Raw genomic sequence first — 25,550 nt, forward strand, 5'->3', positions numbered from 1 at the left:
ATTGTCTTTTATTTTTAGTATTTGCCTGCTCAGTTTTCTGTGCAGATTTTCGCTAAGGAACAAGTGATATCTGGTGGCTCATTATATAAAATATTTCCAACCCCCAAAGCTTTTGTGGGAAATAGTATATCTAACTTAGTCTCTCAACCCAAGGTTGCTTCACCATTTCAGGGAATGAAATTACTTCATTAAAACTTGTTCAATGTGTAGTGACACTGTTCCCTTCAGCTACATAAACCTCATCTTCTCAAGGTGACAAAACGAGAGTGAGCCAAATAGGTTGTGTAGAGACTGGCATACAGAATAGGGTTATGGACACACAACTGATAAGCCAATATGATTAAACCAAAGATCAAAAATTTGAATTGTCTAATCAAATTTATGGAAAAGGAATTCTAATGTTTTCTGATTTATGCAGTGGTTGGAATTCTGGTTAAAGAAGAAAAATGGCTTCACATTGCCAAGTGTAATGTAATCTGGAATTAAGTATGCATCTCAGGTTTTCAGTGGGAATTACATGAGCAAAAAAGGTAATTTAAAAGCCACCATGGTAAAAATGACTGGAATATCAAATCAGATCTCTTTGACACACAGGTCAGTTATTTAAGAAATATTCAAATTTAGAGTTGACATGGTGCAGGAAATATTTACTTTTTTACTGTCAGTAAACAACCACAGAAAACTATGTATGCCTAAAATAATTGGCTCACAGTGTATCTGTTGCACTGGAAAACAGGTGGCTTTTTATCACTTCAGATTACATTTGCTCAAGGTCATCTTTGACCCCACATACAGGACTTAAAATGTTCTGCTGGATTTTGAACAAGTAAACGCTCTCAGCAGCATATCGTTATTCACATTAGTAGCCTCCAAGGCTGCAGTGTTTTATTTTATTTTTTTTCACGATCCTGTTTTCATTTGGAAGAACACTGAGCCAGGGTTTCTGTAAGGCTGACGAGGCTGCTCGCTGAAGCCTGCAGTCCTTTTGTGAAGCATGTGTTTCACTGTGGCCCTCTGCTTTCTCTAAGGGGCTTCTTCCTGGGGAGACTGCCAGTGGGAGCCCGCTGCCACGCTGAGCCGCAAGATCTGAGACACTGCAACCTCCCAGTATTAGCATCTCTTAATGCAAAACAGCATGGGGTCGGCCAGTGTTGGCTTCAGGGCAGCCGGGCTCCCTGGTGAAAGGGCCAGCACACCACCACCTCACAGCTGACCAAGCAGGAATGCTGAGCTGGGAAGAAGGCTTGAGGACGTGGTTGTGTTTGAATTCAAATAAGTCTTCATTTGAACTGCTTAATCATCCCCCTGTGTCTGCAAGGACGGGGGAAATGTGGTTAAAAGAGGTCATCCCAGAAAGTAATTCATCCACAGACACCATGAGGAATGAAACTATCTGAGGCTAAATAATAATTTAATGAGTAACACATGGCACTTGCATGCCATGCCCCTGTTTTTCTGAATATGTGAGATTTCAGTTTTGAGTTGACATATCAAAAGAAATCGGTTTCTTTTGATGTTGATGTTGAGTTATCAATGAACTGGAGCCAACAGACAATTTGTCCAGTTCCATTCAACTTGCTGTTCGTCAGTACACAGAGACCATGGATAATGCATTTTGCATACCTACATATCTTCTTTTCATTGACATAAATTGAGATGCATTACTTTCATTCCATGATAATTGCAGACCATCTGTGCCCTCTAACAAAATCTTCAACCTCTTGATGGATATGCAGCAGAGTGACATACAGAACAGAGCATACATAACCACTTGTCTTGTTCTTGCTAAGGCAGCTCAAAGAATGACAGAAAATCCATTTGATCTCAGAAAGGGAGAGAGGAACATATGCCAGGACGAGTCCTAATGGATTAGGTTGCAAACTGTGGTAAACCTCAGTTTGAAAAAATAAATGTAATTTCGGCTTATAAATCGAATTTTTTTTATCATGTTGTTTGTATACATTATTCACATTTGTATGTTTAAGTTTACTTTTGCAGTGTATTACCATTTTGCTCAACATGTGCATAGAATATATTGTATGAAACTTGTTTTTCTAGTTACATACCTCATTTGGTGTCCTCAGTGAAAGCTCAGGGCAGGATGTTACGTACTTATACAATAGAATGATTTTTCTCCTCCAGTTAGTAATGAAGGTGAGCTTATGTTCGGATTCCAGAAGGTCTTTTCCCCCTTATTCCCATAGAGAGAGCCAGTGGAGAGCTGAGCCTTATACCCACCATGTGTTGTTTGTGGTACCTGTTACCTCTCAAATGAGTCCAGGAAAGACAGCTAGTATTCCCGCATGGCTCTTCCCTTCAGACTTTTCTAATGGTGTAGGAAACAGCAGGGCCAGCAGAGAGAACGAGCTTCGGGGAGCCTGGAAAGAGTGCAGCTTCACTGCCTTCATGATAAATTCTATTTGTATTTTTATAGACAAATGCTACTCAACTGGAAATTTTGCTCCTGTGATTAGCCATAGGGGCTGCAGCAGTAAGCAAGATTTAATGATTTATCTAGGCGCTGGATAGCTTTTGATTAATTCTGTATCGAATGGCTCACACCTCAGTGCGTTGATCGGGTGTCCGGGGCATGTCATATCACTTTATTTCATCAGGTGTGACCATTAGTGCTCTGGATTTTATCCACCGTCCTTGTTCCGAAATAGACCTTCTCCCTTGACATTGCACAGAGTGGCAAATTAAGTCGGAACCCAGTGTTCCTCCATATGTAACCAAATGTGACAAAATTATGTCACTGAACCCTTCTTTATGTGCAGTTACCAACCAGTACAGGTAGTCTGAAGGTGTTTCTATATATCAAACTTTGTACATTTTTAGGAATTTACTGACTGCAGAAAAGTAGTCCAAAAGTGCAACATTACAGTTAATTTGTGTACAAATGGGTATCAAATAAATCAGTTTACCATTTGAACATCACATTTATTTTTTTTTTTTTTTGATTACTTGACATAGCGTGCACTGATTGCTCCTAACAACTTAAGCGCTATATACTTACAATAGCTACCATCTGATAACAACATATCCACTGAAATATGTGTCCAATGAAATAAAGGTTGATCCTTTACATATACAGATGTACTGTAGATGTACTGCTATAGTGCAGTGTATTAAATTGTTTCCATGACTACAGTTGCTGATTTTAGTCAGTAGTCAGGCAGGACATAATACCGGCTGATGTGGAGGGTGAGATTTGCAAAAGTACCTCTCACTTGTAGAGTGGCATCATTACTGACAAGTCGATGTCAGTGTGCTATTTTGCAAAAATTTAATACAAGAAACAAAATGTATTTCACTAACTCATTAATTATACCTTTTGTACATCTCTTGTGCAAGGTAAATAGCTCTTCATATGTCGTATGGTGTTGCAGAAATCACACAAATGATTTATAAAAGCTTCAACATGCTTACATTTGTATGGCTGTACATTAAACATTTGAATTGAAAAGCTGTTTTGCAGTGAAAACAACGGGGCTATTGGACAAGTACACTCCTACACACTTGTAGCAATAAGGGAAGTGTGGCAATCCCCCAGATTTCATAATTTGAATGATTTGTTGATTTGTATCACCTTTGGGTATAATTTAAGACAGTCTCCCCAATAATCCACACTGCAGTCTGCCTAAAATAAATGCATTTAATAAATTCAACATCAACTTTTTGGAAATAGATAGCAGTCAGAGAGTCTTCCAAGGCTGCACAATCTATATTTGTAATTTTAATAACAGAACTTTATTTAGAGCTATATTTAATTTATTCTACATCTGGTATGGGATCAGCATCAAAACACACACAGTGATTCACAATCATTTTTCAAGTTTAGTAGTTGAGTAAATATTGAACAGGCTCAGAAATCTCAGAATGTTGACAAATACTTCTTAAAATCCTTAAAAATTCCCAATCCTCAACCAAAGACTAGTAACTTGTTCCTTAAACCATTATCTAGTTTTGCAGCTGTTTAAATATTTTAATGTGTTTGAAATATCTTGTTCTTTAATGAAAACTCTTGGAACTCACCATTAGTTTTTATAGTGTAGCTATTTGATACCTCACAAGTTAGAAAGTTGTCTCCCAGCAATTTATAACAACTTACCATTAGACAGACATTCCTGTTATCTCTCAGGGTGGGGGGTCAGGTCCTAGCTAATGAAGTGAATTTGCCTTAATTACTTGTCTATAATAGCGTCAGGAGGCCTTAACCATTGCATACATCTGTTAGAAAGAAAAATGAAAAACCCACATTCTCAGACTGAATGGATATCTTTAGGCTTTCTGTTTTGAATGCCATGTGAAAGTTTGGCTATTGTAGCAAAGTCCCCCTTCTCTGTCTCTCTGATAACAAATGAATCTCCTTTTCTTGCCTATTTCGTTGTGCAAAACAGGTCAATAGAAAACCATTTATTTTTTCTGTCCTTTGGATAGTAGTGAATAATTGTTGCTGAATCATCACATCTGTGGGGGTCGTGTTGCCCTGTGCTTTGTCTCATTATTCCTTCGTCTTTCCGTTTATTTCCACAAAAATAACAGTGACTACTTACCTGGCTGTTGAAGGGTTATTGGTTGAACAAGGACAAGCATGCATACAGTCAGGTAGTGAATTTTAATCATGATTCAGTGCTTATCTAGTTCCCTTTCTGTAGAACATGCTCTACAAAGCATGATAACCGTGGTGGTTTATATGCAAATAAGTTGGAAAGTGAAATTTCGCAAGACTTCTGTGTAGACTGTAACATATTTAAAAGGGAATACATGTACAACATTCTTTGTAATACTTTATAATACTGCAAAGTTAATGACAGATTATAATGCATGCAAACATTTGAACTTCCAGCCGAGCACTACATAAATGATAAAATAATTATATTAAAATGTAACTTAATCCAGGTACGCTGGAAGACTTGATTTAAATGTGGATTAGATTGTAATTTATGACTGTTATGTTACAACCGAGTAAACCTGCATAGCAATTTAGTTAAATAACAGGAATACCAAACAGTATATTACTAGGCCACACTGTAGCCTTGCAGTAAAAAAAAGTATTTATTTATATTGATTCATTTCCATGATATCTTTTTAGGCTGAAACATGGATCTTAATGTTCGTTGCAAGTATGGTCCTCAGAAAAAAAAATTACCAAGTGTTAGAGAAATTAATTACTTGTTGCCCCACATTTTCTTGATCGTCATAGGAAGTAAAGTATTTGTTTACCGAGCAGTAAATGCGTTCCAGAGCAGTGATGCATTTGTCCTTGTGATATATTTCTCTGCGTACGTCTGTGCTGTCCCTGTATCGAATTAGCATAACCTTATTAATGGCTTTAGGGATCAGGTACATTACTGAGCAGGAGGGAGGTCATCAACAACTGTGTGGTTTTACCTCACACCAGTCTATTGTTAATCAGGACTGCGGTGTGCCTCTCTCTCAGTGGCTCAGCTAATTACGAGGGCAGTGTTGTGCAGAAGCGTGCTCAGTATGGAACATCTGTCAATGCAACAGATGCTTGATGTAGCACTCTCTGCAAAATGAAAAAGAAATAAAATGATTTCTGTCAGTGGTTCGTCCTATAAAATATTTGGACTGTGTGGCACTGAGCCAGGTTCAAAATGGAGTCTGAATGTGAAAATGACTGTTCTCTCCTTTTTTGTTTTGTTGGCTAGTATAAATAGAAATGGTTTGAAATACTAAAAATGGTCACTGTGTAGAATTGTCAACCTTCCTGTAAAGCTTATGCATGTTAAAAGCCTTGCAGGAAGAGACATTAGCAGGAGCTTGAGGATTAACTGCAGCACAGTACATTTTTGTCTTATTTTTTCTTGCTGAGCCATTAGTTAGCACATCACCTGTGAACACAATGGGCTATTTCCTAAAATGCCTCAAACACTGAAGCTTAATGCTACTTTGTTCTCAGTCAGTTTTGCACCTTGACAGTTTATCAATCTTCCTTGATTGACACATGTGGATATGGCAGTTTCATGTTCCTGACCCCTGAAAAATCTAAAATGACTCTAAGCTTTTTGAGTGGCGTGAGTGGGTGTCGCTTTAATGAAGAAGCTGATTATACAAAATAAGCCTTCTGTGTGTCTATATTCCACTCTCTCTGCTGTAAATTGGGAATTTAGTGTTGTGGATATCTGTGTAATAAAAGAGGGTTGCTGCTATAAAGAAAAAGCCACTCTTTCACTCTGTGTAAAGCCAGAAGTTCATTGATTGATTGATGAATGACTTAGCAGATGTGGAAATAAATGGATACAGAGTGCACAGAGACATTGGTCTTCTATCTTTTGAAGAAGAATGTATCAAATAGTGGATATACAGTAGGACCAATGGATACAATCTGTTTGTCTTCATATCTAATAGTTTAAAATGCTCTGATGTAAAGTGACAGCAGCCCTGGTAAAAGACCTAAAAAAGAAATATGTCTAAAACGTGACCACTGGAGTCACTTCTAATAACAGCTAATGCTGTTACTTGTCGCTTTCTGTTTCAAATCTTGAATTTGCTTCTGTTGGGCTGTGGCAGTAGTAAAAAAAAATGCACAAGAAAGAGTGAAACAGGCTGTTTATTATGAAAAGACTACACATGCTCAAACATCCTTCCAGGGCCAAATACATGTCAGAAAAGCCTAAAGAATTGGTCTGTTTCAAGAAGAGTCCAGCTCCTCTGTTTACACAAGAGCCAGTGTCTGGTCTGAGTTAACAGTCCCATGTCTCTGCGGGAAGCAGAGCACACTCCCAGTTGGGATAAATAATGAGCAGAAGAGGGATTTGTTTTAACAGTGGTTCAAGTAAGCTCTGCAGCTTTCAATAAAATGAGTCTATAGTTTAGGTGTTAATTTATGGGCTGCTGGTGACACTATGGGTCATTCATCAGTCAGAATGTTAAAGCTCAGGTACTTAAAATAATACCATGAGGCTATTCTTTCCCTGTCTGCACACACACAAACACACACACACACACACATACACACACACTTTCACATATCTTTTGGAGTGTGAATTTTGGCATCATCGGTGGATCTGCAGCAGTTTCAAAAGTCTGTGTTGGCAAAGATACTGTGAATCTATGTGTCTTTGATTGTGCTTCCAAAGGTAACCAAGATCCAAAAGTGCTTCAAAACAAACGTTAAATGAGTAGAATTGTTTTTCTTTTAAAATGCTCTAACATTTTTTAAACGTTTTATTTTCTTTCTCTTTGCTTTTAGACGGAGCGTTTCAAAACCACTCTCGACTGCGGACGCCTCCTCTACCACTCTCCCACACCCACTCGCCCAATCATCAGCACCATGCAGCCTCCATTAACTCCTTGAACAGAGGCAACTACACACCACGGAGCAACCCAAGTCCAGCGCCCACAGACAGCTCAATTCCCCCTGAGGGTCCGGCCAGCGGTCAAGACTCCGGCAGTGCACAGGACAACTGGCTACTCAACAGCAACATCCCCCTGGAAACAAGGTACTGTGTAACAATGTATAGAGTTGTTGGCGTCTGTAAGAGTGAGTTTGAGCTGGTGCCATTTAACAAAGGTTTTCATGCTGTCTGCTCTATATTGAATTACCACAGTGCTAACAAGGAGCAAAGCAATAAAAAGGAAACTATCCTGCTAGGGGACAAGGCCTACATTTTTGATGAACATGATTTTGTTGCAAGCAAGAGAAAAGTCCTGTTTTTGGGTCTTCGTCTAATGTTAGCAATCCTAACAGTGGAAGCTATTGAGTTTAAACAGTGGAGTAATTATAATCGTGTTGGATATGAAACAGTTCTTGCAAAATTACATTCAGGCTCCCGTGAGCAGGCTTCATAGCTCCTCCACTTCAGCCTTGAGTTTTATTTATTTCATATTAATCAGTATTCAGTTCTCTAGCACATTTCTCAATAGGAGGCCCTTGTGTGAAGTAGATCTGTCAAGTGTTATTGTAACAAAGGGAATATCTGTTGGTATTTCTTCTGCTGGTCTTATTGTACGGCGGTATGAAATCAAGAATAGCAAGGCAAATTATCACAACCCTCGTAATGATTACATTGCTCTGCTAGCAGCAGAAAAACTCCCCAAACAAGACCTAACTTCTCAGTGTGCCCAGGTTACCTGCTGAGCAAATTTAAATAAAATACCTTATGTAGCTTGGATGGTTTTTTACGGAAGTTATTACAAACAAAAAAAAATCCTCTTTATTTAGATGATTTAATTATTACAGTCTTTTCTGAGCAATCCAGTGTAAAACTTAAGACCACACTATTGTCCATAGCTTTTTCCCTTGAACCTGAAAGGCCTATTGTTCTGTATAGTGAAGATGCAAAATGGTACTGAGATCCCAAGTTCCCTTTTTTGACTGACTTCCTGTGCAAACTGTCACTCTGCCCTCTGTGCTCGGATTATGATAAATGAGAGTAGGAATCCTGGGGGGGCACATTGAACCTTACGATGGGCCAACTTTGGTCTGTGGGCCCCTCTTTGGGCAGCCCTGGTCTATAGTGTATATAGTAAACTCGTTGCCATAAATGAAATTGCTGTTGACAGGAGAATAGCGAATAGCTAATTTGGCATGGCTAAACAACCAGCCATGAACAGATTTACTATCTCTTCCTTCAGTTTTTGTGAGCCGGTTCAGTCAACAGGAAAATGAGCATCAATTTCAGCTAGTAGAAGGACAGTTAGTGGTATAATGAATGATTACATGTCATCCAGCTCCAAAGTTAATCCTGCACAGGTATTCCCTGTGGAGCCGAAAACAGATGGTGAGGAGAATGAATCTGCAACAGGCAAGAGTGCTGCTCAAACCACATATGTAGTCTTTATGACCTACTGCCTTGAAAAAAGATCAGCTACTAAAGTTTCAATAATGAAGTTGAAACCATTAGTAACATCCACACGGACACAGAAATATTAAATGTCACCTTTACTTAGTTAATAGTATTACAACGGCCCTCTCTCATCATTTTTATGAAATTTAATGGCCCTGATAAATTCTCCTCTGGTAGGTAATATCCTGCTCCTACCATTTTCTTTAGAGATTCTTCCCTCTTCATTAAAAGTTGCATTCTTCCCCAAAACACAAGCTTGAGAGACCACGGACAGACAACTGGCCTTTAAGGGGCAGGGATCAAAAACAAGGCTTTTCTCTTGTACTACTGAACGTGTTCAGCCTGCCCATTGCATGTGGACAGTAAATTTCTCCATTGCATTGCTGCAGTATTTCCTTATGGAACAGAGCTCTCATAGGTGGGAGTGCATTATGGGAGAAATGAGACATGTGCCTGTAGAAATTAGAAAATTAACTGAAAATGTGTTTTTTGGACTGTGGCAACCACTAAATGAAAAAAACACTGTACTTCAGGACACAATCCAGCGTGAAAACTATGAAACTTTAGTGACAAATTTATTTGTAATTAAGAATGAAATTACGATATTTAAAAGTGCTTTGTCTGAATTAAGTGTTAGCAAACCTTAAGGCTCTTATTTGTAAGTGATCCATTGTTTTCTTCCAATCACAACCTTAAAGGAGCCAGAATACTCTAATGTTTATCAGAGAGGAGCAAGACGCTTGCAGAGAAGGGCAGGGCTCGTACAAAACAAGGTATGGCAGTGCCCAAATAAGGGAAGCAAGAGAGATAGATGTTTTTTGTCTCACACCTTTGTAGAAGTAGTTCCATAAGGGCCTTGGTTTCTTTATCCCACGCCGTCCGTCTTGATCTCCATTTGTCAGTTGTTGTTGTTGATGTTGCTTGGTGATCACATACTGTATTGGCATTTCTGTGTTTCTTGCACGCACATCTCACACTAGCCTCATATCCATCTTTCCACCTGTGTGTAGAAACTTAGCAAAGCAGACATTCCTAGAGACTTTACAGGACAACCTCATTGAGATGGACATTCTGGCATCAGCACGGCATGATGCCTCGTACAACGACGGGTATGTTGCATGTTTGCTATCTGGCTCACACTACTGTCAGAATCTGCTTTGCCACAAAACAATAGTGATGCCTGCGCTATTTTTCCATCAAACATCCTCTGTTTTGAAATGCTGTCAATCATCAGTGTATGTCTCCTGCAGTGCTAGAATATGTGTCCCTTCCCTGTTTAATACAACTAACAATTTGCATTAAGTCACATTGTTGGGTTGTATTGCTTTTGATTAACGTTGAGCATGACCGCTTTATGAAACACAGTTGCCCATGTTATCTCCTATTGCTAGAATACGATATGTCAGAGATTTGTCCTGATATTTATAGATAAAATATGGTCTCAGTGACTTTCCCCATCATACATTGTAATGTGACATTCAATCACGTTCATGTCACTGTCGCTCGAGAGCTTCTTGTAAACTTGTCAGTAAAATGGCCTTGACAACAGTGCCCTGCCACTGACTCTCTGATGGGCTGCTCATACGGCTCTTGGACATGCAGCTCTACACATGTTTTTTCAAATAGCCAGCCATGTTCTTCAAGGGCGAATAAATCTGCTCAACTCCATGCAGCAACCTCATATACTGTATCTCTCATCTGGACAGACTTGACACATAGTTACTGGGAATTACTCTTCGCCACGCTGGCATGAATACGTAAACAAGCGCCAGCTGCGGTCACTAGTCCTGTAAATTAGATTTATTATTGATTCACAGTTTCGACTGAGCACAACCCAGTATGCTTTAGTATTCTCAGTAATCTAGCAGAAGCGTGACTATGGTAACAGTATCGAATGCGCTTAGAAACAGAATTACTTACCAGTGGAAGGGACTGCACTTGAATACACAGCCTACAATATTAAGATAGACATCCCTGAGAAATTAGTGTTTATGATGAGACTTATAACACTAGAAAATGTGTTTTTTCCAGGCACTTCCTGTTCAAACCGGGTGGAACATCACCAATGTATTGCACAACATCACCGGGATACCCTTTGACCTCCAGCACGGTGTACTCGCCTCCCCCACGCCCTCTGCCTCGAAACACTTTCTCTCGACCTGCCTTCAGCCTGAAGAAACCCTATAAGCACTGCAACTGGAAATGTGCTGCTCTCAGTGCCATCCTCATCTCAGTAACACTGCTGTTCCTGTTGGCCTACTTCATTGGTGAGTCACCTCTGATGCTTCTGCACACCGGGGTGGGTGCCTCTACCTATCCGCCCCCAGCCCCACCCCCACTTAACTGCGGACACAGGATGAGTCCATGCTCTATTGTGTTCCCTCTATCATCCCTTTTAATAGTGTTGAATATGCACTCTGCTTCTCATATGTGCAGTTATATAGGGACTCATAGATTGACTCCTCGCCCACACACCTTGTCCGAAATAACATTATCATTCATAGATTGGGTTGACTGAATCTGTTCAGATGGGCAGTCCTGGTTCTTGTTACTGTGAATAGGTCAGATAGGGAATAAATTAAAAAAGACATTAACCATTACACTAGAGAGAACTGCAGATTTATAATATTCATCGTATTGGATTTAAGATTCTCTGACCAGCATAACCAGGTCCCAGCTGGATAAGTATAAGGATAAGCTGTGATATCCGAGTTGTGCTATTAAATCAGTTCTGTTCTTTTTGACTGCTGTAAGAGAATGATATTCATATCTGATAATAGAGTCTCTAACTAAATTTGTGTGATCTGTATACAAGACTGTTTACACAAACTTTTATTAGTAAATGTGAAATATTGTGTAAGCAGTTTTCTTTAAGTTAAAAGTATGTGTCAGTGGATTCGGTAATTAATTGCTTTGAAGTTATTTCTGTATATTTCTCAGAGATCACATAGTTAACTGTACTCCCGACTCTGTGTTCTAGCTTGGATTTTATGTTGATTTTTGGTTCTAGTCTGTTTAACCATGCTGGCTATCACTGCCCATGCTGTCTACCCAGTTCATCTTATCTTTATTCCAAACAAGCTGTTGTTCTGCCAGAAATGTGAAATTTAAGGATTCATGAGAGACAGAGGTTTTTTATTTTATTTTTTCATTCTTCCCAAGACTTAGTGTTTAAAACAGGTGTTCCCAACACCTAATTGGAGGTTAGATTACTGTGGTTAAATCAGTCAGTGATAGCATAGCAAACACACATTTGTTTGTAAGAGAATATTTGTTATTACTTTGACACAAAAAGATGTTACAGGGGAGTTTAAAGGTTCAAAATAATAGCAGCAACATCCAAAGTAACAGTGTGGTCAGTTAGAGAAGGAATGAGAAAAAGCAAGGATTGTGGGTAAGTCAAAGGTCCAGTGAAAATGTGAGGTTGGTTTCTACCAGTCGAAGGGTTTTGGGCCGTTTAAAGTTACATAGCAACAGGTTTGGGGTCAAGTAAATCACACAATGACTGAATTAGTGCTATGGACTTGGCTACTATTGGGGATGAGGATATGATGATGAACAAGACCAGAGTTGGAATGAAGCATAACAAAGGAATGAGTGACAGGGTTTAGGATATAGTGTTCCTTTAGTGCGGCGAGGGGAGAGAAGACAGGTAAAGATTTTTGAAATGTAGTGTCAAACAGGTATGTTTGAGGTCTGCATTTAGATATTGTTGAATATCATTGTTGCCTCGATTGGCAGACCGTTGCTAGGGTGTGGTGATCTGCAAGAAAAAGCTGGCAGTACCTTTTTTATTCAAGTAATGAAAGTTCTGCCTGGACCATTGTTACAAATTCAAATGAGGAGTTCATACACACTTCTATTTAATATATTTTCCCATATAAAATACATCTGATTGTGAATACCTGTTTAACATATAAATGGTTACATTGTTGAATTCAGTCTCGCATAGAGAAAGAAATAGTTTTTCAAATAGAAGGATGGCGAGAACATTGTAGTTCATAAGAAGTCAATGAAAGGACAGCCAGATACTTCTGCATGGCCTTCATCAGTGAGATGAATGGATTCTTCATTGAGGACATTTGTTCTAGATATGCATTATGCCGTAACAATCACGAAAGCTATAATTTCTGCTTGTTCTCGAGGCCAAACGAGCTAAAATCTGATTATTCATTTTTTTGTCACCAGAGCCATTTAAATTGTTTCATTTGAAATTCAGAACAGCACTAGATTGAAAAACCAGAATCAGATGGTGGCTGCTTATGGTGATTATCTACATATCCAGCAATTTCAAATCAATGACAGTGGGTGTGAGCAAGTTCTGGTTTTGCTTATTTTGGCATCAGTAGTGTGGTTTGGCTGTAGAAGTAGAGATACAGTATGTGTCTACAGTTTACTGCTTGTGACTTGGCCAAAAGCCAGAGAGCCCCATCAGCCTGATAGTGCTTAATCAGACTATGTAATTATACCCTGCAAAACTCATACCATCTCCCGATGCACCACAAGTAAACATGTTGGAGACCAAACCTCACCCTAAGATCGGAATTTCCAATCAAGAACGAGGGCCATGTTTAATTAAAGGCTGATGAGAAAATACATTTAATTTCAAGTGCAATTAATAATGGAGGCCTGTAATTGGGAACTCTGGGTGAGATGTCTAATGAACCCAATTATGCCTCATGACAGATGTTTTGACTTGCGGTATGGTTTTATTTTGTCACAGCTTTGTAAAATGGCACATTTTGAAGTGCAAAAAGGTCGGGGGTTTAAGATGGCACTATTTTCTCTGTGGTCGCTTGCTCATTAGCACATTTGTTATATGTTCCTCATTTTAAGGTCACCAGTATCCTCCTGTGTTCACTTCCATTCACCCTGGGTATCTAGCAAGGACAAAGACGTTGGGGCCAAGAAAATCTTTCACTGCATGATCATCCAACTCTGCAACACATTTACCTATTTTTCCATCTTTCAGTTCTTCAGAATAATATAATATTGTTTTATTTTGGCTTTTTCATTATGCAAATGTGATATTTGATATATCAATATCGATGTTATTCTAAATGAAAACAGTGCTCATTTAGCTTATTTGTAAGCTTAAGGAAATATTCCACTGCTTTTATTATGAATGTTAAATCAATATTAAATATTACCTACCAATATATCTAAAGACCAAAACTCATTCAAGTACAAAAGGTTAATCTATTTGTGGACTACTATAATGACCAGGAAAAAGCCTTTATTTTGCTTCCAGTGAAACTCCTATTTCTTGAATATGTGCCATGGTGCACAGCTACATAACCCGATATTTTGGCATGCTAATATTGTTTGTCCTATGTCATGTTATGCCAACATAACATTACATGTGTTGTATGGAAGTAAACCAACTAAACAATATGTACGTTTATGTTACTGGCAAACATCAGTTGAAACAATGAACATTCCCCTATCAATGCTACTAATTAGTGAAAAGTGCGTTAGCCACATATAGCTGCTAACATGCAGCTATGCACTGCTGGCTGAATATTGTTACAAGCAAATAGCATTAGTGATGATGCTTTTCCATTTTCCATTTGCAAATATTGTCTAACATTGCCAATTATTTTCTTCATTTGTTTAAGAAAGTATTTATGCAATGACAAGCAGGCTTCATTCACACAACCCAAAGCCAGGTTTGACTTTGACATGTAGTGGCAGATGGACGGGATTGCTGTAGTTTTTATATATTCAGTGCACAGAAAATACACATCTGGATTGGCTGTATTTATGTATTTATTAATAAATAAATAATAAGCTTATCATACCACCCAAATTCCAAACACAATGCTGAAAAGTACGAAAAGCTTGTTTGCTGATAGAATGTAATGAAAGTATCAGCTAAAGCATTAACTAAACAAAAGTACAAACAAATAATAAACTTCAGTCAGCTGTACTTGATTATTTAATAAAATTTACAAAAAACTAAATAAAATAAATTTAGAAGAAGAAGAATATTTAAAATAAACTATCAACTGCATTTACAAAAGTGTTGTTGGTAATGGTTATTTCCCTGCTAATTAAAAATTATCTGCAACATTATATTGCAGTGAGTGGTGATATACACCACAGACTGCCAATGTAAGAGAGGTATAAATGTAGTAAGGTGAGAAATGAGCAACTGATAACTGACCTCAAAATAGTTTGCCTTTCTTAGACACTCACAGTATTTGATTATGACCACTAAGATGAGTTCATACTCATAATAGCTTCCCTTGAAGGGTGCACTAGTTCAAAGGATAGAAGCACAGGAATGCTGGCTGACCCACAGCAATAAGCACTGACTTCCTCAGATTGGCTGAGAAGTCTTTACTACAGTACTGTATTACAGTACCTCTGTTCCCTAATTGGCACATGGCGTGACCCAACTTCCTTGCCAAGAGATAAGCGAAAGGAGGGCACAACATGTGCTCAGAAAAAAATGGGCGATGCTACGAAGTTCAGTACTCTTGACAGGTCAGTGCCATCACTGGAACACAGACACAGCTTGTCTCTGCCTGTAGCCATCTCATTAGAAGTACCTTGTTATTCCTACAACCTGTCTTCATTTTGCAGCCAATTGCAGCAGCCTTCTGAGTGTCATTGCATAGTGTTTGCAAAGTTTGAAATGCAAGCAAAACAAAATCAGGAGGCTCTTCCCTGGCCCACATCCAATGCTCTGCATATCATAGATACCAAGAAGGCGTTCAAGTAAATCTTTATGGATGGGAGGACTCTTCAACCGTTTTCCATTAGAGGCCTCAGGGACAAATGGGATGAAGAACGGGGCTCACAAAGACGTGATTACTAGGACACTTGGAATGACACCCTGCCTGGTGACTTTTCAATGGTTCTGCCAGCAACATAGACTGACTCTTTTTCCATTTCGCCAGTCAATGTAGAGCTACAAATCAAAAGGAATGTCTTTCTGGAGCTTACAAATATGACAAATAAAGCCATCTGTCTCTTCACTGGTTGTCCTCCACTGACACAGTCACTTCCATAGGCACTGGACAGACCCAGAACAGATGCTGGTATTGCAGTTGAACTTGCATCATCTAAGGGAATGTTTTTAAGGCATTTTCCCTGATAACTACACCGTTACTACCTATCTTTTTCTTGATATTTCAGTTAACATATGGTACTGTTTGTGCATCATGAAAACATTAGGTATTCTTTGAATGTGTAGTGCACATCCAGTTTTATAAAAAAGTCTTAATCTTGAGCCAACTACTTATAGAGATCTAAATGGAGAAACCATGTAGGGCGGTGTTCTCTAATATATTTGTTTTTGATTAAGTTTCCTCTGGGAACCACCCAATGTATTCCATTCATCAGACACTATAGTTTGATTTGATTTGCCACTTGTCATGTTCTTATGGTTGTTTCAGTCAATTTTACATTATAATAAGACTTGATCTGCAAGTCCGACTAACAAATTAGTTTTATTTTTTTCTATGTATTCAACTAATGACAGGTATAATCAATTGTTTAAACAGTCACTTACTGGTTAGATGAAGTAGTTAATTAAAAAAAATTTAAAAAATGAGAACATGTTTGAAATAAGAACACAACATTAAGAGGACTGGAGAGGTCGTACTCCCAGATAATTTCACTCTTTATAATTGAATTGCATGGTTATTTACTCGAGGAGCTTAAGAGATCCAACAAACCAATAAAATAGCTATATTGAGTTTCCGGGCCTTTTCTGCTGACTGTTGACTTCCAAGGTGGCTTTTGCCTTGCTAAGCTCGTCTTGTCCATTCTCTTATTGGTGATCTGTCATGGTCAGCCCCTCCTCCTCTGTCCTGCACTCTGCTGCCATTGTTCCAAAGGACATTTCTTTTGTCGACCTTGTAAAATATCAGCATACTTCATCCACTGTGTTCACATTGAAACACCCCTGGTGTCTCCCTGCTGATGTGTTTTTTTTTTCTTTTGTCCCCTACTTTTGCAAGGGATTGGAAAGGTAATGGGGTTGGAAAAATGACAGGGCACTGGGGATGGTCCATGCCGTTGTTGGTGTGGTGAGACAGATGTTGTCCCATTAGGTCAGGGTAGCATTCATCTTCTGGTCTTACTGCTCAGCAAAAAAGGCCATTAACCATTAAACCATGTATTGTTCTTTATCCTTTGGAATTTACTTCCTGTTCCTCCATCTCACAGCTGCCACCTTGGTTAATTACAAAAAAAATTTTGGGGGGTTACTTTGTATTTAATTTATTGTGTATAGATTTTTGCTTAAATAAAATGCATTTAAGTAATAATAACATTAATAATTCCAAATATGTCTGTCTCATGTTTAATATTTCAGCCATGCACCTTTTTGGATTAAACTGGCACCTGCAACCCATGCAAAGACAGATGTACCAGCTTTCAGAGGACAATACAAGTGGCCTACCTTTTCCTACTGATCTGAGCTTGCCACCACTAGGCAACACAGGCTTGGAAATACCTGACCGCAAGGGGAAAGATGACAGTAAGTGCACTTTTTATTAGGATAATGTATTTTTATTGAATACACATAATAATTTTGTATGTGTGTGTTGTCTTTTTCTTTCAAAAGAATACTTATATAACATAAATATTGAATACTATTACTATTGAATAATAGACCAACCTAAATGCAGCAGATTTGGGTAACTCTCTATTCACTGTAATACACTGTTGCACCCACATCAAAGAAGAACAACATTGCACAAGAAAAAAGTTTTTCAAATCTTAAAAGTTTACAGATGACATTTTAGAGCTCAAGCAAGTTTGTTATTATTTTGTCATCCAGTTTCACATTGTGTTCACTTGTCTCCATGGTACGCAAACAGATCTGCATTGTAATCCTATGAAAGTTGTTGTAAGTGGGAAAGTGTTATTTGTTCCTGGAGGGAGAAAATGGGACAGCTTAAGGGACAGAGTATCCAGGGGCTGGAGGGGGATTAGCCACTCTGTCCTCTTCAGAACGGATGTGATCCTTTCATCTCCTAGTCTGGGCTGCCTTTCCTGGCAGCCAAAGAAAGCATGTGCTCACCCCACGGTACCAACTGCTCGACTCGAGGAAAGTTTGCTCTGTTCCATTCTTGAACAAATGGGCCCAGATTTAACCATGTGATTTGCCAATGGCAGACTACAATAGGTATAAGATGGGGTCATTACCATATAGATGAATCCAGGAGTTGTCTTTTTCATTTACCAGACAGCAGAAAGTGTGTTTAGCTAACAACAAGCATGACTACAGCTGAGCTTAGACCCTGCATGGCAGCCACTGCTGATAGGAAATCAATAGCCATAGTTTTCTAAATAAGTCTCATTCTACACTGCTGTCAACAGTAACAATGATGAGCTATCTAATGTTTTATCAAGGTGATGCAGATGTGCACCGGGTTGAAATTCAGTGTAGTTCTCTCTCTGAGTCTTGTCTTTCCATCAAAGCATTATGTAGTAGTTTAGCTTGCAGTACAACAGCCATTTATTTAACCATGAGGCCCATTATCACTGGTCTCGGCTTATGATTTATTTAAACAGCCTGATGAGTACACCATTAATGTGCTGCATAAATACAAACACACCCCAACATGTGGAAAATGAGCCTGTGTGTTGTATCATTATGTAAAGCCCAGATCTGGGAGACAGGGAGTGTGTCCTGACTACTCTGATAAAACCCATTGCCACTGATGGACTTTTGAGAAGACTGCCATCTGCCGTGCCACGTGTAACCTAAAGCCGTGTCTGCCACCAAGTCCTGGAGGTAGTTTGTATGGACGTCTGCTTTAGTAGACATCGCTGCTGAAATTAGCTCATCTACATGGGCAAACAGATGTTGCCATTTCCACGGAGTCCAATATAAGGTGTATTATGGAGCATATGGACAATTTTTGGCTGTGGATGTGCTAGTACCTGAGCGGGTACTTCCATTAGAGATCCCTCTCTACCATAATTCCAATTTTCACTTTATTACTTTTACTTTAATTTTAACTATATTTTATCACAATATTGCAGCAGTTGTATTTTCTCCAGTATTTTCTGTACAATTTGCTCTCCATATGTTCAACCTTTTAAATCCTAATTTTAGAACTTTTCATCATTATTTACTTTGATGAACAAGATTTATGAAATGTGTACATATCATAAAAAAACACAAACCTACCATAACTGAGCCAGGAACCTCAACTGAATGAGCCTAATTTGATAGGATGTCAGTGCTTTGAAGTAATTAATGTAGCCAGGTATTGAAGCATATTTCATCATTTCAGTTTAAATAGGATTTTTTTATTGTCTGCAATTTCAGAAGAATCAACGCAAAACACTTCAGGACATAACTAGAATTTTGTTTGAGGACCAGACTTGTTCAATCTGATTATTTTGCTTTTGTACTCTCTCTTCCACTGGAATTGGGACTGGAATTGCTGTCAATGGTCATTCATAACATTTTTTTTCTCTGGCTGTCAGGGATGTGATTGAATATCTGTGATATGGTCAGACTATCATGCTTCAGCAGACTGACTCCCTCTGCCCTCCACATGCTAGATTAATGGTGTGATCTCTTTGACCGATTTGCTTTGTGTGCAATGCAGGCAAATTGGACAGCTTGTTCCCAGATGACAGCTATATAGATATGGGGGAGATTGACGTGGGGCGCAAGGTCGCGCAGCAGATTCCTCCTGGTATCTTCTGGAGGTCCCAGGTCTTCATTGATCATCCCATGTACCTGAAGTTTAATGTGTCCCTAAGCAAAGATGCCTTAGTGGGAATCTATGGAAGGAGAGGTCTACCTCCGTCACACACACAGGTGGGAACTATCTGAATATCACTGACACCCATGGATTTGTTACTACACAACTGTCTATTGTATTCTGTTGTGCTCATTAGTTGTATGAGAGGGCAATTTTGAAGACAATAGTGAATTATAAATGTAATACTGAAATAATTTACAATAATGTCTGCATAGTATAAGGATTCAGCTTCATTTTCCATTCTTCCTCTGCTACAGAATATGAATTGGGATATTGTTTAAAAAAATCTATCTAACCATGTAGAAGCGTGTCAGGAATATAAACCAATTCATAAATCTCTCTATTGTATTATGAATCACTTTCTTTGTTGCAGAAAGGATTTATGGCAAATTTCTTTCAGGTTCAATATCATCAGTGAATCACAAAAAGATATGGGGCTCAGGGGCCAAGAAAGGGAGATTTTTCTTTACACTAATTTCCCATCTATGTGCAGCACAGAATCAGATATATCATGTTATTAATCATATCTGACTGCTTGGTTCACAGAGTTTAGATTACTGCTGTAAATGTAACTGCAGTTCAACAAATTGTTCATAGCATTTTTGTTTGCATTAATGTCTAATGTGATTTATTTTCAGTCAAAAGTTCATGTTTGTCTCTTTCCTCTATTTTTACTTCAAAAGAAATAATCTAGAGGAGAGTTTTCGTGCTGTGACTGATTACACATAGAGTGGCAGATGAATCACGATTCCCTTCTTTATGTAGATGAAAATGAAATGCCGTCTCATTGGTATTCATTGAGTTACTACTAATATGAAGCAAATCGTTGCAGATGTTATTTGGTAAACACTAGCTTTAAAAATGTTTCCCTTTTTTCATCTTTAATAGTTTTAAACAAGGCTTTCATATAAAATATGTGGAAATTATCACAGCCCATCCAGCCACGATGTGCCAAGACTTACTCAAACTCCTCTGGAATGATGAGTTATTCATGCAGACCAAATGATGCTTCGTTATAAAGAGGGCTGAAAGCACTCAAGTCTCATGTGTCACTCTAATGGTGTGTCTGCGGTTCATCTATCAGTCTTTCTCACTTTCTGTGTGTCTGTCTGCAGTTTGACTTTGTGGAGCTTTTGGATGGGCGGCGGCTCCTTGCCCAGGACATCCATGGTCTGGAGGGGCCTGTGGCTATGCAGCGGAGCCTGGTACCCATCACCACACACGACACAGGTTTTATCCAGTACATGGACTCGGGCATCTGGCACTTGGCCATCTACAACGATGGAAAAGAAACTGAAACTGTCTCCTTCCTCACGACTGCCATAGGTGAGTGCCCTGGGCATGACCTGCTGCTGAAACCTGTAATAGCAATCCACATAATCCCTATAATACCAACCAGCAGCACTCCACAGCAAACAGCCCAGACTTGGGGCATGAGTCTGAGGCAGTTTTTGGCAGATTTCAATAGTCAAGGGAAGTGCAGGTTAATCAAGGTGAAGTTGAATATTACAAAAATCAGGACATCAGTGCTATCCTGCCATGCCCCTGAGTAGGGCATTGAGAGATCATAATATCCTCATTACCCTGAGTGTCTTCTGAGCGAATCAGGGGTCCAGCTTCTGGGAACCATTTGCATACAATTCAAAGTATGATTGTACCCTCCTGCTAGTGCCATTTTTGATCATGATTTTCTCCAATTTCCATCTACTTTCCATATATCAAAGTAGGGAAGATGTTTCTCTCCTCTGACTAACTCTGTATGGCACGAGGCTGTGTTTCAGACATACGTCCCTCTTTGTGGAGGTGATTTCATTTTGTACGCTCCTCTTTGTTCTCCCTAAAGCGCCTTTGATTAGCACTGCTGTATCAAGCAAGGTGTGAGAGGGCCCGAGGTGTCGACTTTCACAGGGATGGCAGCTGGGAGCTGTTCTCACATGCTCTTTAATTAAAAGCTCCTGGGCCAGAGTCCATCTGTGACAGGGGCTGTGCCAGGCAGCAGATCGATGAGAAGCTGTCCTCAACACCAATGTAACACCAAGTGGAGACAGGCAAGAGATGCCCCCCTTGCTGTGCCAACAACAGCTGTAATTCAATACTTAATATATGATATGACACAAGGAGGGGGAGTCAGGGCAGTACGTTTACTTTAGCTTATTTCTTCTTGACTGGATGTGCACGAAGGCCTCCTGTGGTTTGCATCAGAGAAAACACAACTACATAAGGTATTCTGTGCAACGAATGGGAATGGGGATAGGATGGGGTGGGGCAGAGTTAGTCAGAGCTAGAATTCTGCCTCTGTTCATTTGTATCAGAGCTGATCTACCCACAGGAGCTCAGAGGGAGGCATAGGGGCCCTTTCTAAAATGGGTCACCGGTTAAGTGCCCTTCAGCAGAAATTGAATCTCACCAACTGCCTGAATTGTATTGAGCTGTGCAGGGATAGAGTTGACCTTCAAATAGAGCAGCCCAGGCATAGAAATATATGTGAACAATATCTAGAACAGGCACATTGAAAGACATGCAACATTGTTTATACGACACAAGCAGTTAAATTACTTTAGTGACAGCGTTGGTAGGAAAAAAATGTCTTATTTTACTGTCAGTGGGACACCTTATGCTCTTCACGTGTATTAAATGAAAGGCTTGCTTGTTGCACATAGCCACGCCATAATACATCTGGGGATGGAGCGCCCCTGTCTTTAATCTGGGCTGCTCCTCATTACTTGGCTGTGGCTCCATGGCAATGTGAAATGTGTCCTAGTGAATGTTTTGTATCACAGCCCTCTGGAGCATGAAGCCATTTGTCCCTGCTGCCTGGTGCCAGACATGCTTCAACCCAGACACGGCTTCCTATACAGGGGAGCAAAGCAATGGGAAGCAAAGACCCAGCACCAATGTCTTACTCTATATCCTGTCTCACTCTACAGCAGTGGCTCTCTCTTTACACAACCGGCCATCATTCAAAGGTGCTGAGCATCTTCTGAGAGCATGGCAAGGCACTGATTAAACCTGCCTCCTGCACGCTACTCTGTCCTCACCAACTGGAGAGCCTCGCACAATAGTTAGCTCCCCTGATATGAAGGGTAATGAATTTCAATGAAGCTCTGCTTGAATCCATGATTTATGCGTTGGCCTATGTCGAGTGTGTGGCTAAGAGATATTCATGGCCTCCCCTGCCTACTCTCAGTGGAAACAGAGGCAACAGACATGGGGAGTGCGTAGTCTACTAAACTGCGTCAGAATTCAGAATGGGAGCACTGCAGTTCAGGATTACTCAATTAAATATGTTCGATTTGATGGTTTGTTGTTCACCAAAGAAATACATAAAATAAAATAATGTCGAATACCTACCCGCTTAATATGTCAGTAGATTGTAGCTCATGTTGGATCTTTCAGTGCTTTATATTTTGAACAATAAATTACAGCCACGCTTACTTTTTTTGTCACTATATACACGCCAGAAATCTGTCCTACATAATTGTACTTCTGGGAGGAATTTCTGTCAACCACACACACCCACACTGCTGGATTCACTAGCTTTGAGCAAAAAAAGCTTGGGGTTCCTATTGTAGGTAGATGTTCTTGTTGGAAGCCATCAAAACCCCACCAAAATGCTGATTTGCCTCCACCACCCCAGAAGATAGTCTCCCCTGCATCCCCTCACTAACCCAACATGGCAACGGTAAGCCTGCAGCACTGAAAACATCAGCAGTGTTTCTCTGCTCACTGCCTACCCCTCACTTTTCATTGTATCCCTGGCCCGCCTCTATCTTTTTCTCCCTCTCTCTCTCTCTCTCTCGCTCTCTTTTCTCTCTGTCTTGCGTTGCATCCTCAGTGATGATTGACTCTCCAGAGTAAAGGGAAGCTGAATCCATGGCTCACATTTCTAGCCCTTTGTGGAGCACAAGAGATTCTTTGTTCAGTAAGTTTTGCCTCAGAGCTTCTGCTGCCTGAAGGCAATGGACAAGATTGAATATTTTTCAGCACCATTTCAGACTTAATTCAGTGAGCATCATGTTTCAGTATTCTGCTGCTGTCGAGTGCCTCAGAGATCAGTGGTCACTCTTATGTCTAATAAAAGCGTGTCAGAACATGGTAGTAGAAATAATTATTTTGTCAATTTATTTGATTCAGTTAGTGGGATCAATAGAGGAAATTATGGAGAGACACACAAATGTTTTCGCTTTGTTAGGAAACAAAGAAACGTATGTAGCCACACAAGGCCGTGACCATATTATATTCTAGGAACTTGCAAGGTAAAGAGGGGACAGATGACAATGTTAAAGTATTAAAAGAACATTTACTGTAAAGGCTTATAAGCAGGTAAACAGAGCAGTCACATTAAGAGCCCACATGTTTCTGCCAGGAGGTCTTCATCACAGCAAAATTATTTCCACATCAGGGCCATCTTGTGTTCAAAGTTCAACTCGAATCATAATCATAATCAGAAATACTTTATTGATCCCGTGGGGGGAAATTAGTTGCTAAAGTGTCTATACAATGTTCTACAGTTTATAACACTATAAAGCATTTAAATTTTTTTTCTAAGGGTTGCAATTGTCTCACAAGCTACTCTTTTTATTTTTAAGATGACAGGCTAAAATACAACAAAACATTGTGTCTTGCAATTTTTTAACATGGTTAGGCATCTATCTATCTACACCAGTGAAAATGATTGGGGGTCAATTATTAAAGCCCAATTAGAATTAGAAAAGATGCCAAGAAACATTTGGTATATCAAGCAAGCAATTTTCATTGTTTCATTTTTATACAGAAGTAGTGTACAGTTTGTTTTCAAGATTTGATTGAATACAATTGATAGAACACATTATAAAGTTAAGATAAAAAACAATATATATATAAATAGAGCTACACACACACACATTTACTGCAGGTTATTTGGTTTGTAGCATTGTGATGAATAGACAGAAACACAAAGTAGTCTGCAAGGCCTACTCATTGTTTCTGCAAATACATATAGCAGACTGAAAAATCAGTCCATAGAAGAAAATATGATCCAGTAACATTATCCATGGCAGTGGGGAAATGCAGGTTCCAGTGTTGCTGATGCTTCAAAACTCCTGGTTGCAGTGTGCCATAAAAGCGTCAAATTAGGTTTGTCAAATGATGCATGTCACTTATCACGTCCAGTGCAGAACTTTTGAGAATTTGCTTTGTGACTTTGGTAGAAGCGAAGATGAGCCGAATATGTTTACACTTTGTAGGAATTCTTCCATTTGGGTGAAATATGAGTAACACTCAAAAATGTTTTGCAGTAAAGTAGAATGTTGACAGGATTGGAGCCTGTGCTTATCACTGTCATTAGCAAAGGAATAATAATCAACCCAGAGAAAATGAGTGGGAGGAAAATTGTTTTTCAAACCACATTACTCAGAAAAGCTCCTGATTGCTCTCTTGCAGATTCTATTGATGACTGTCCCAGTAACTGCTTTGGGAACGGTGACTGTGTTGCTGGAACATGCCACTGCTTTTTAGGATTCAAAGGACCTGACTGTGGGCGAGGTGAGTCACACACTCAGTCATACTGTCTTTATTGATCTGCATCATTTAGATACACAACGTTTTAGGGTTCTGACCAAATTATATTCACTGTATGACCAGAACGAAGCAATTTTATCTTACAATTACTTTTTATTGTACTTCAAATCTTTCTTATTAATTAGGCAGTATTACTCCCAATTATTCATTTTTACCTCTTAATGTAGATTGTGTTGCATATAAAATAACTCTAGATTAACTGTATAGAGAAGAGAAGTTTAGATTATAGGATGGTTTTGACAAATGTTTTCAAGCATGGAAACCAAGATTTAATTGTTTGCCAAATTGAAATAACATAAAAAAACTACTTTAGCCTGTGTTTAGTAGAATAATACTGTTGTTACATATTTGCATATACTACTCTCTCTTATCCATCTGTTGATGTGCACCATATTATATTATAGTACACATGTACTTTTTATTAAACTCTTTTATT

General features: G+C 39.1%; 1 protein-coding gene across 5 annotated transcripts in view; it reads left to right on the top strand.

Moving 5' to 3' along the window:
• The window catches only part of tenm4 (teneurin transmembrane protein 4), a 112,046-nt gene that overhangs the window by 24,500 nt on the left and 61,996 nt on the right, over positions 1-25,550 (top strand). The window contains exons 4-11 of one of the 5 annotated variants that reach the window (XM_035680766.1): positions 7,220-7,469; positions 9,827-9,925; positions 10,848-11,083; positions 17,143-17,307; positions 18,023-18,028; positions 19,397-19,611; positions 20,671-20,881; positions 24,977-25,078. In XM_035680766.1, the coding sequence (XP_035536659.1) occupies positions 7,220-7,469; positions 9,827-9,925; positions 10,848-11,083; positions 17,143-17,307; positions 18,023-18,028; positions 19,397-19,611; positions 20,671-20,881; positions 24,977-25,078 (1,284 nt within the window). Of the gene's footprint in view, positions 1-7,219; positions 7,470-9,514; positions 9,590-9,826; positions 9,926-10,847; positions 11,084-17,142; positions 17,314-18,022; positions 18,029-19,396; positions 19,612-20,670; positions 20,882-24,976; positions 25,079-25,550 lie in introns of all 5 variants that reach the window. The other 4 variants (XM_035680763.1, XM_035680764.1, XM_035680765.1 and 1 more) reach the window with 4 other exon arrangements.

This window comes from Morone saxatilis, unplaced genomic scaffold (genome assembly GCF_004916995.1).
Source record: "Morone saxatilis isolate NCDOM2014 unplaced genomic scaffold, NCSU_SB_2.0 Contig8, whole genome shotgun sequence".
NCBI lineage: Eukaryota > Metazoa > Chordata > Actinopteri > Moronidae > Morone > Morone saxatilis.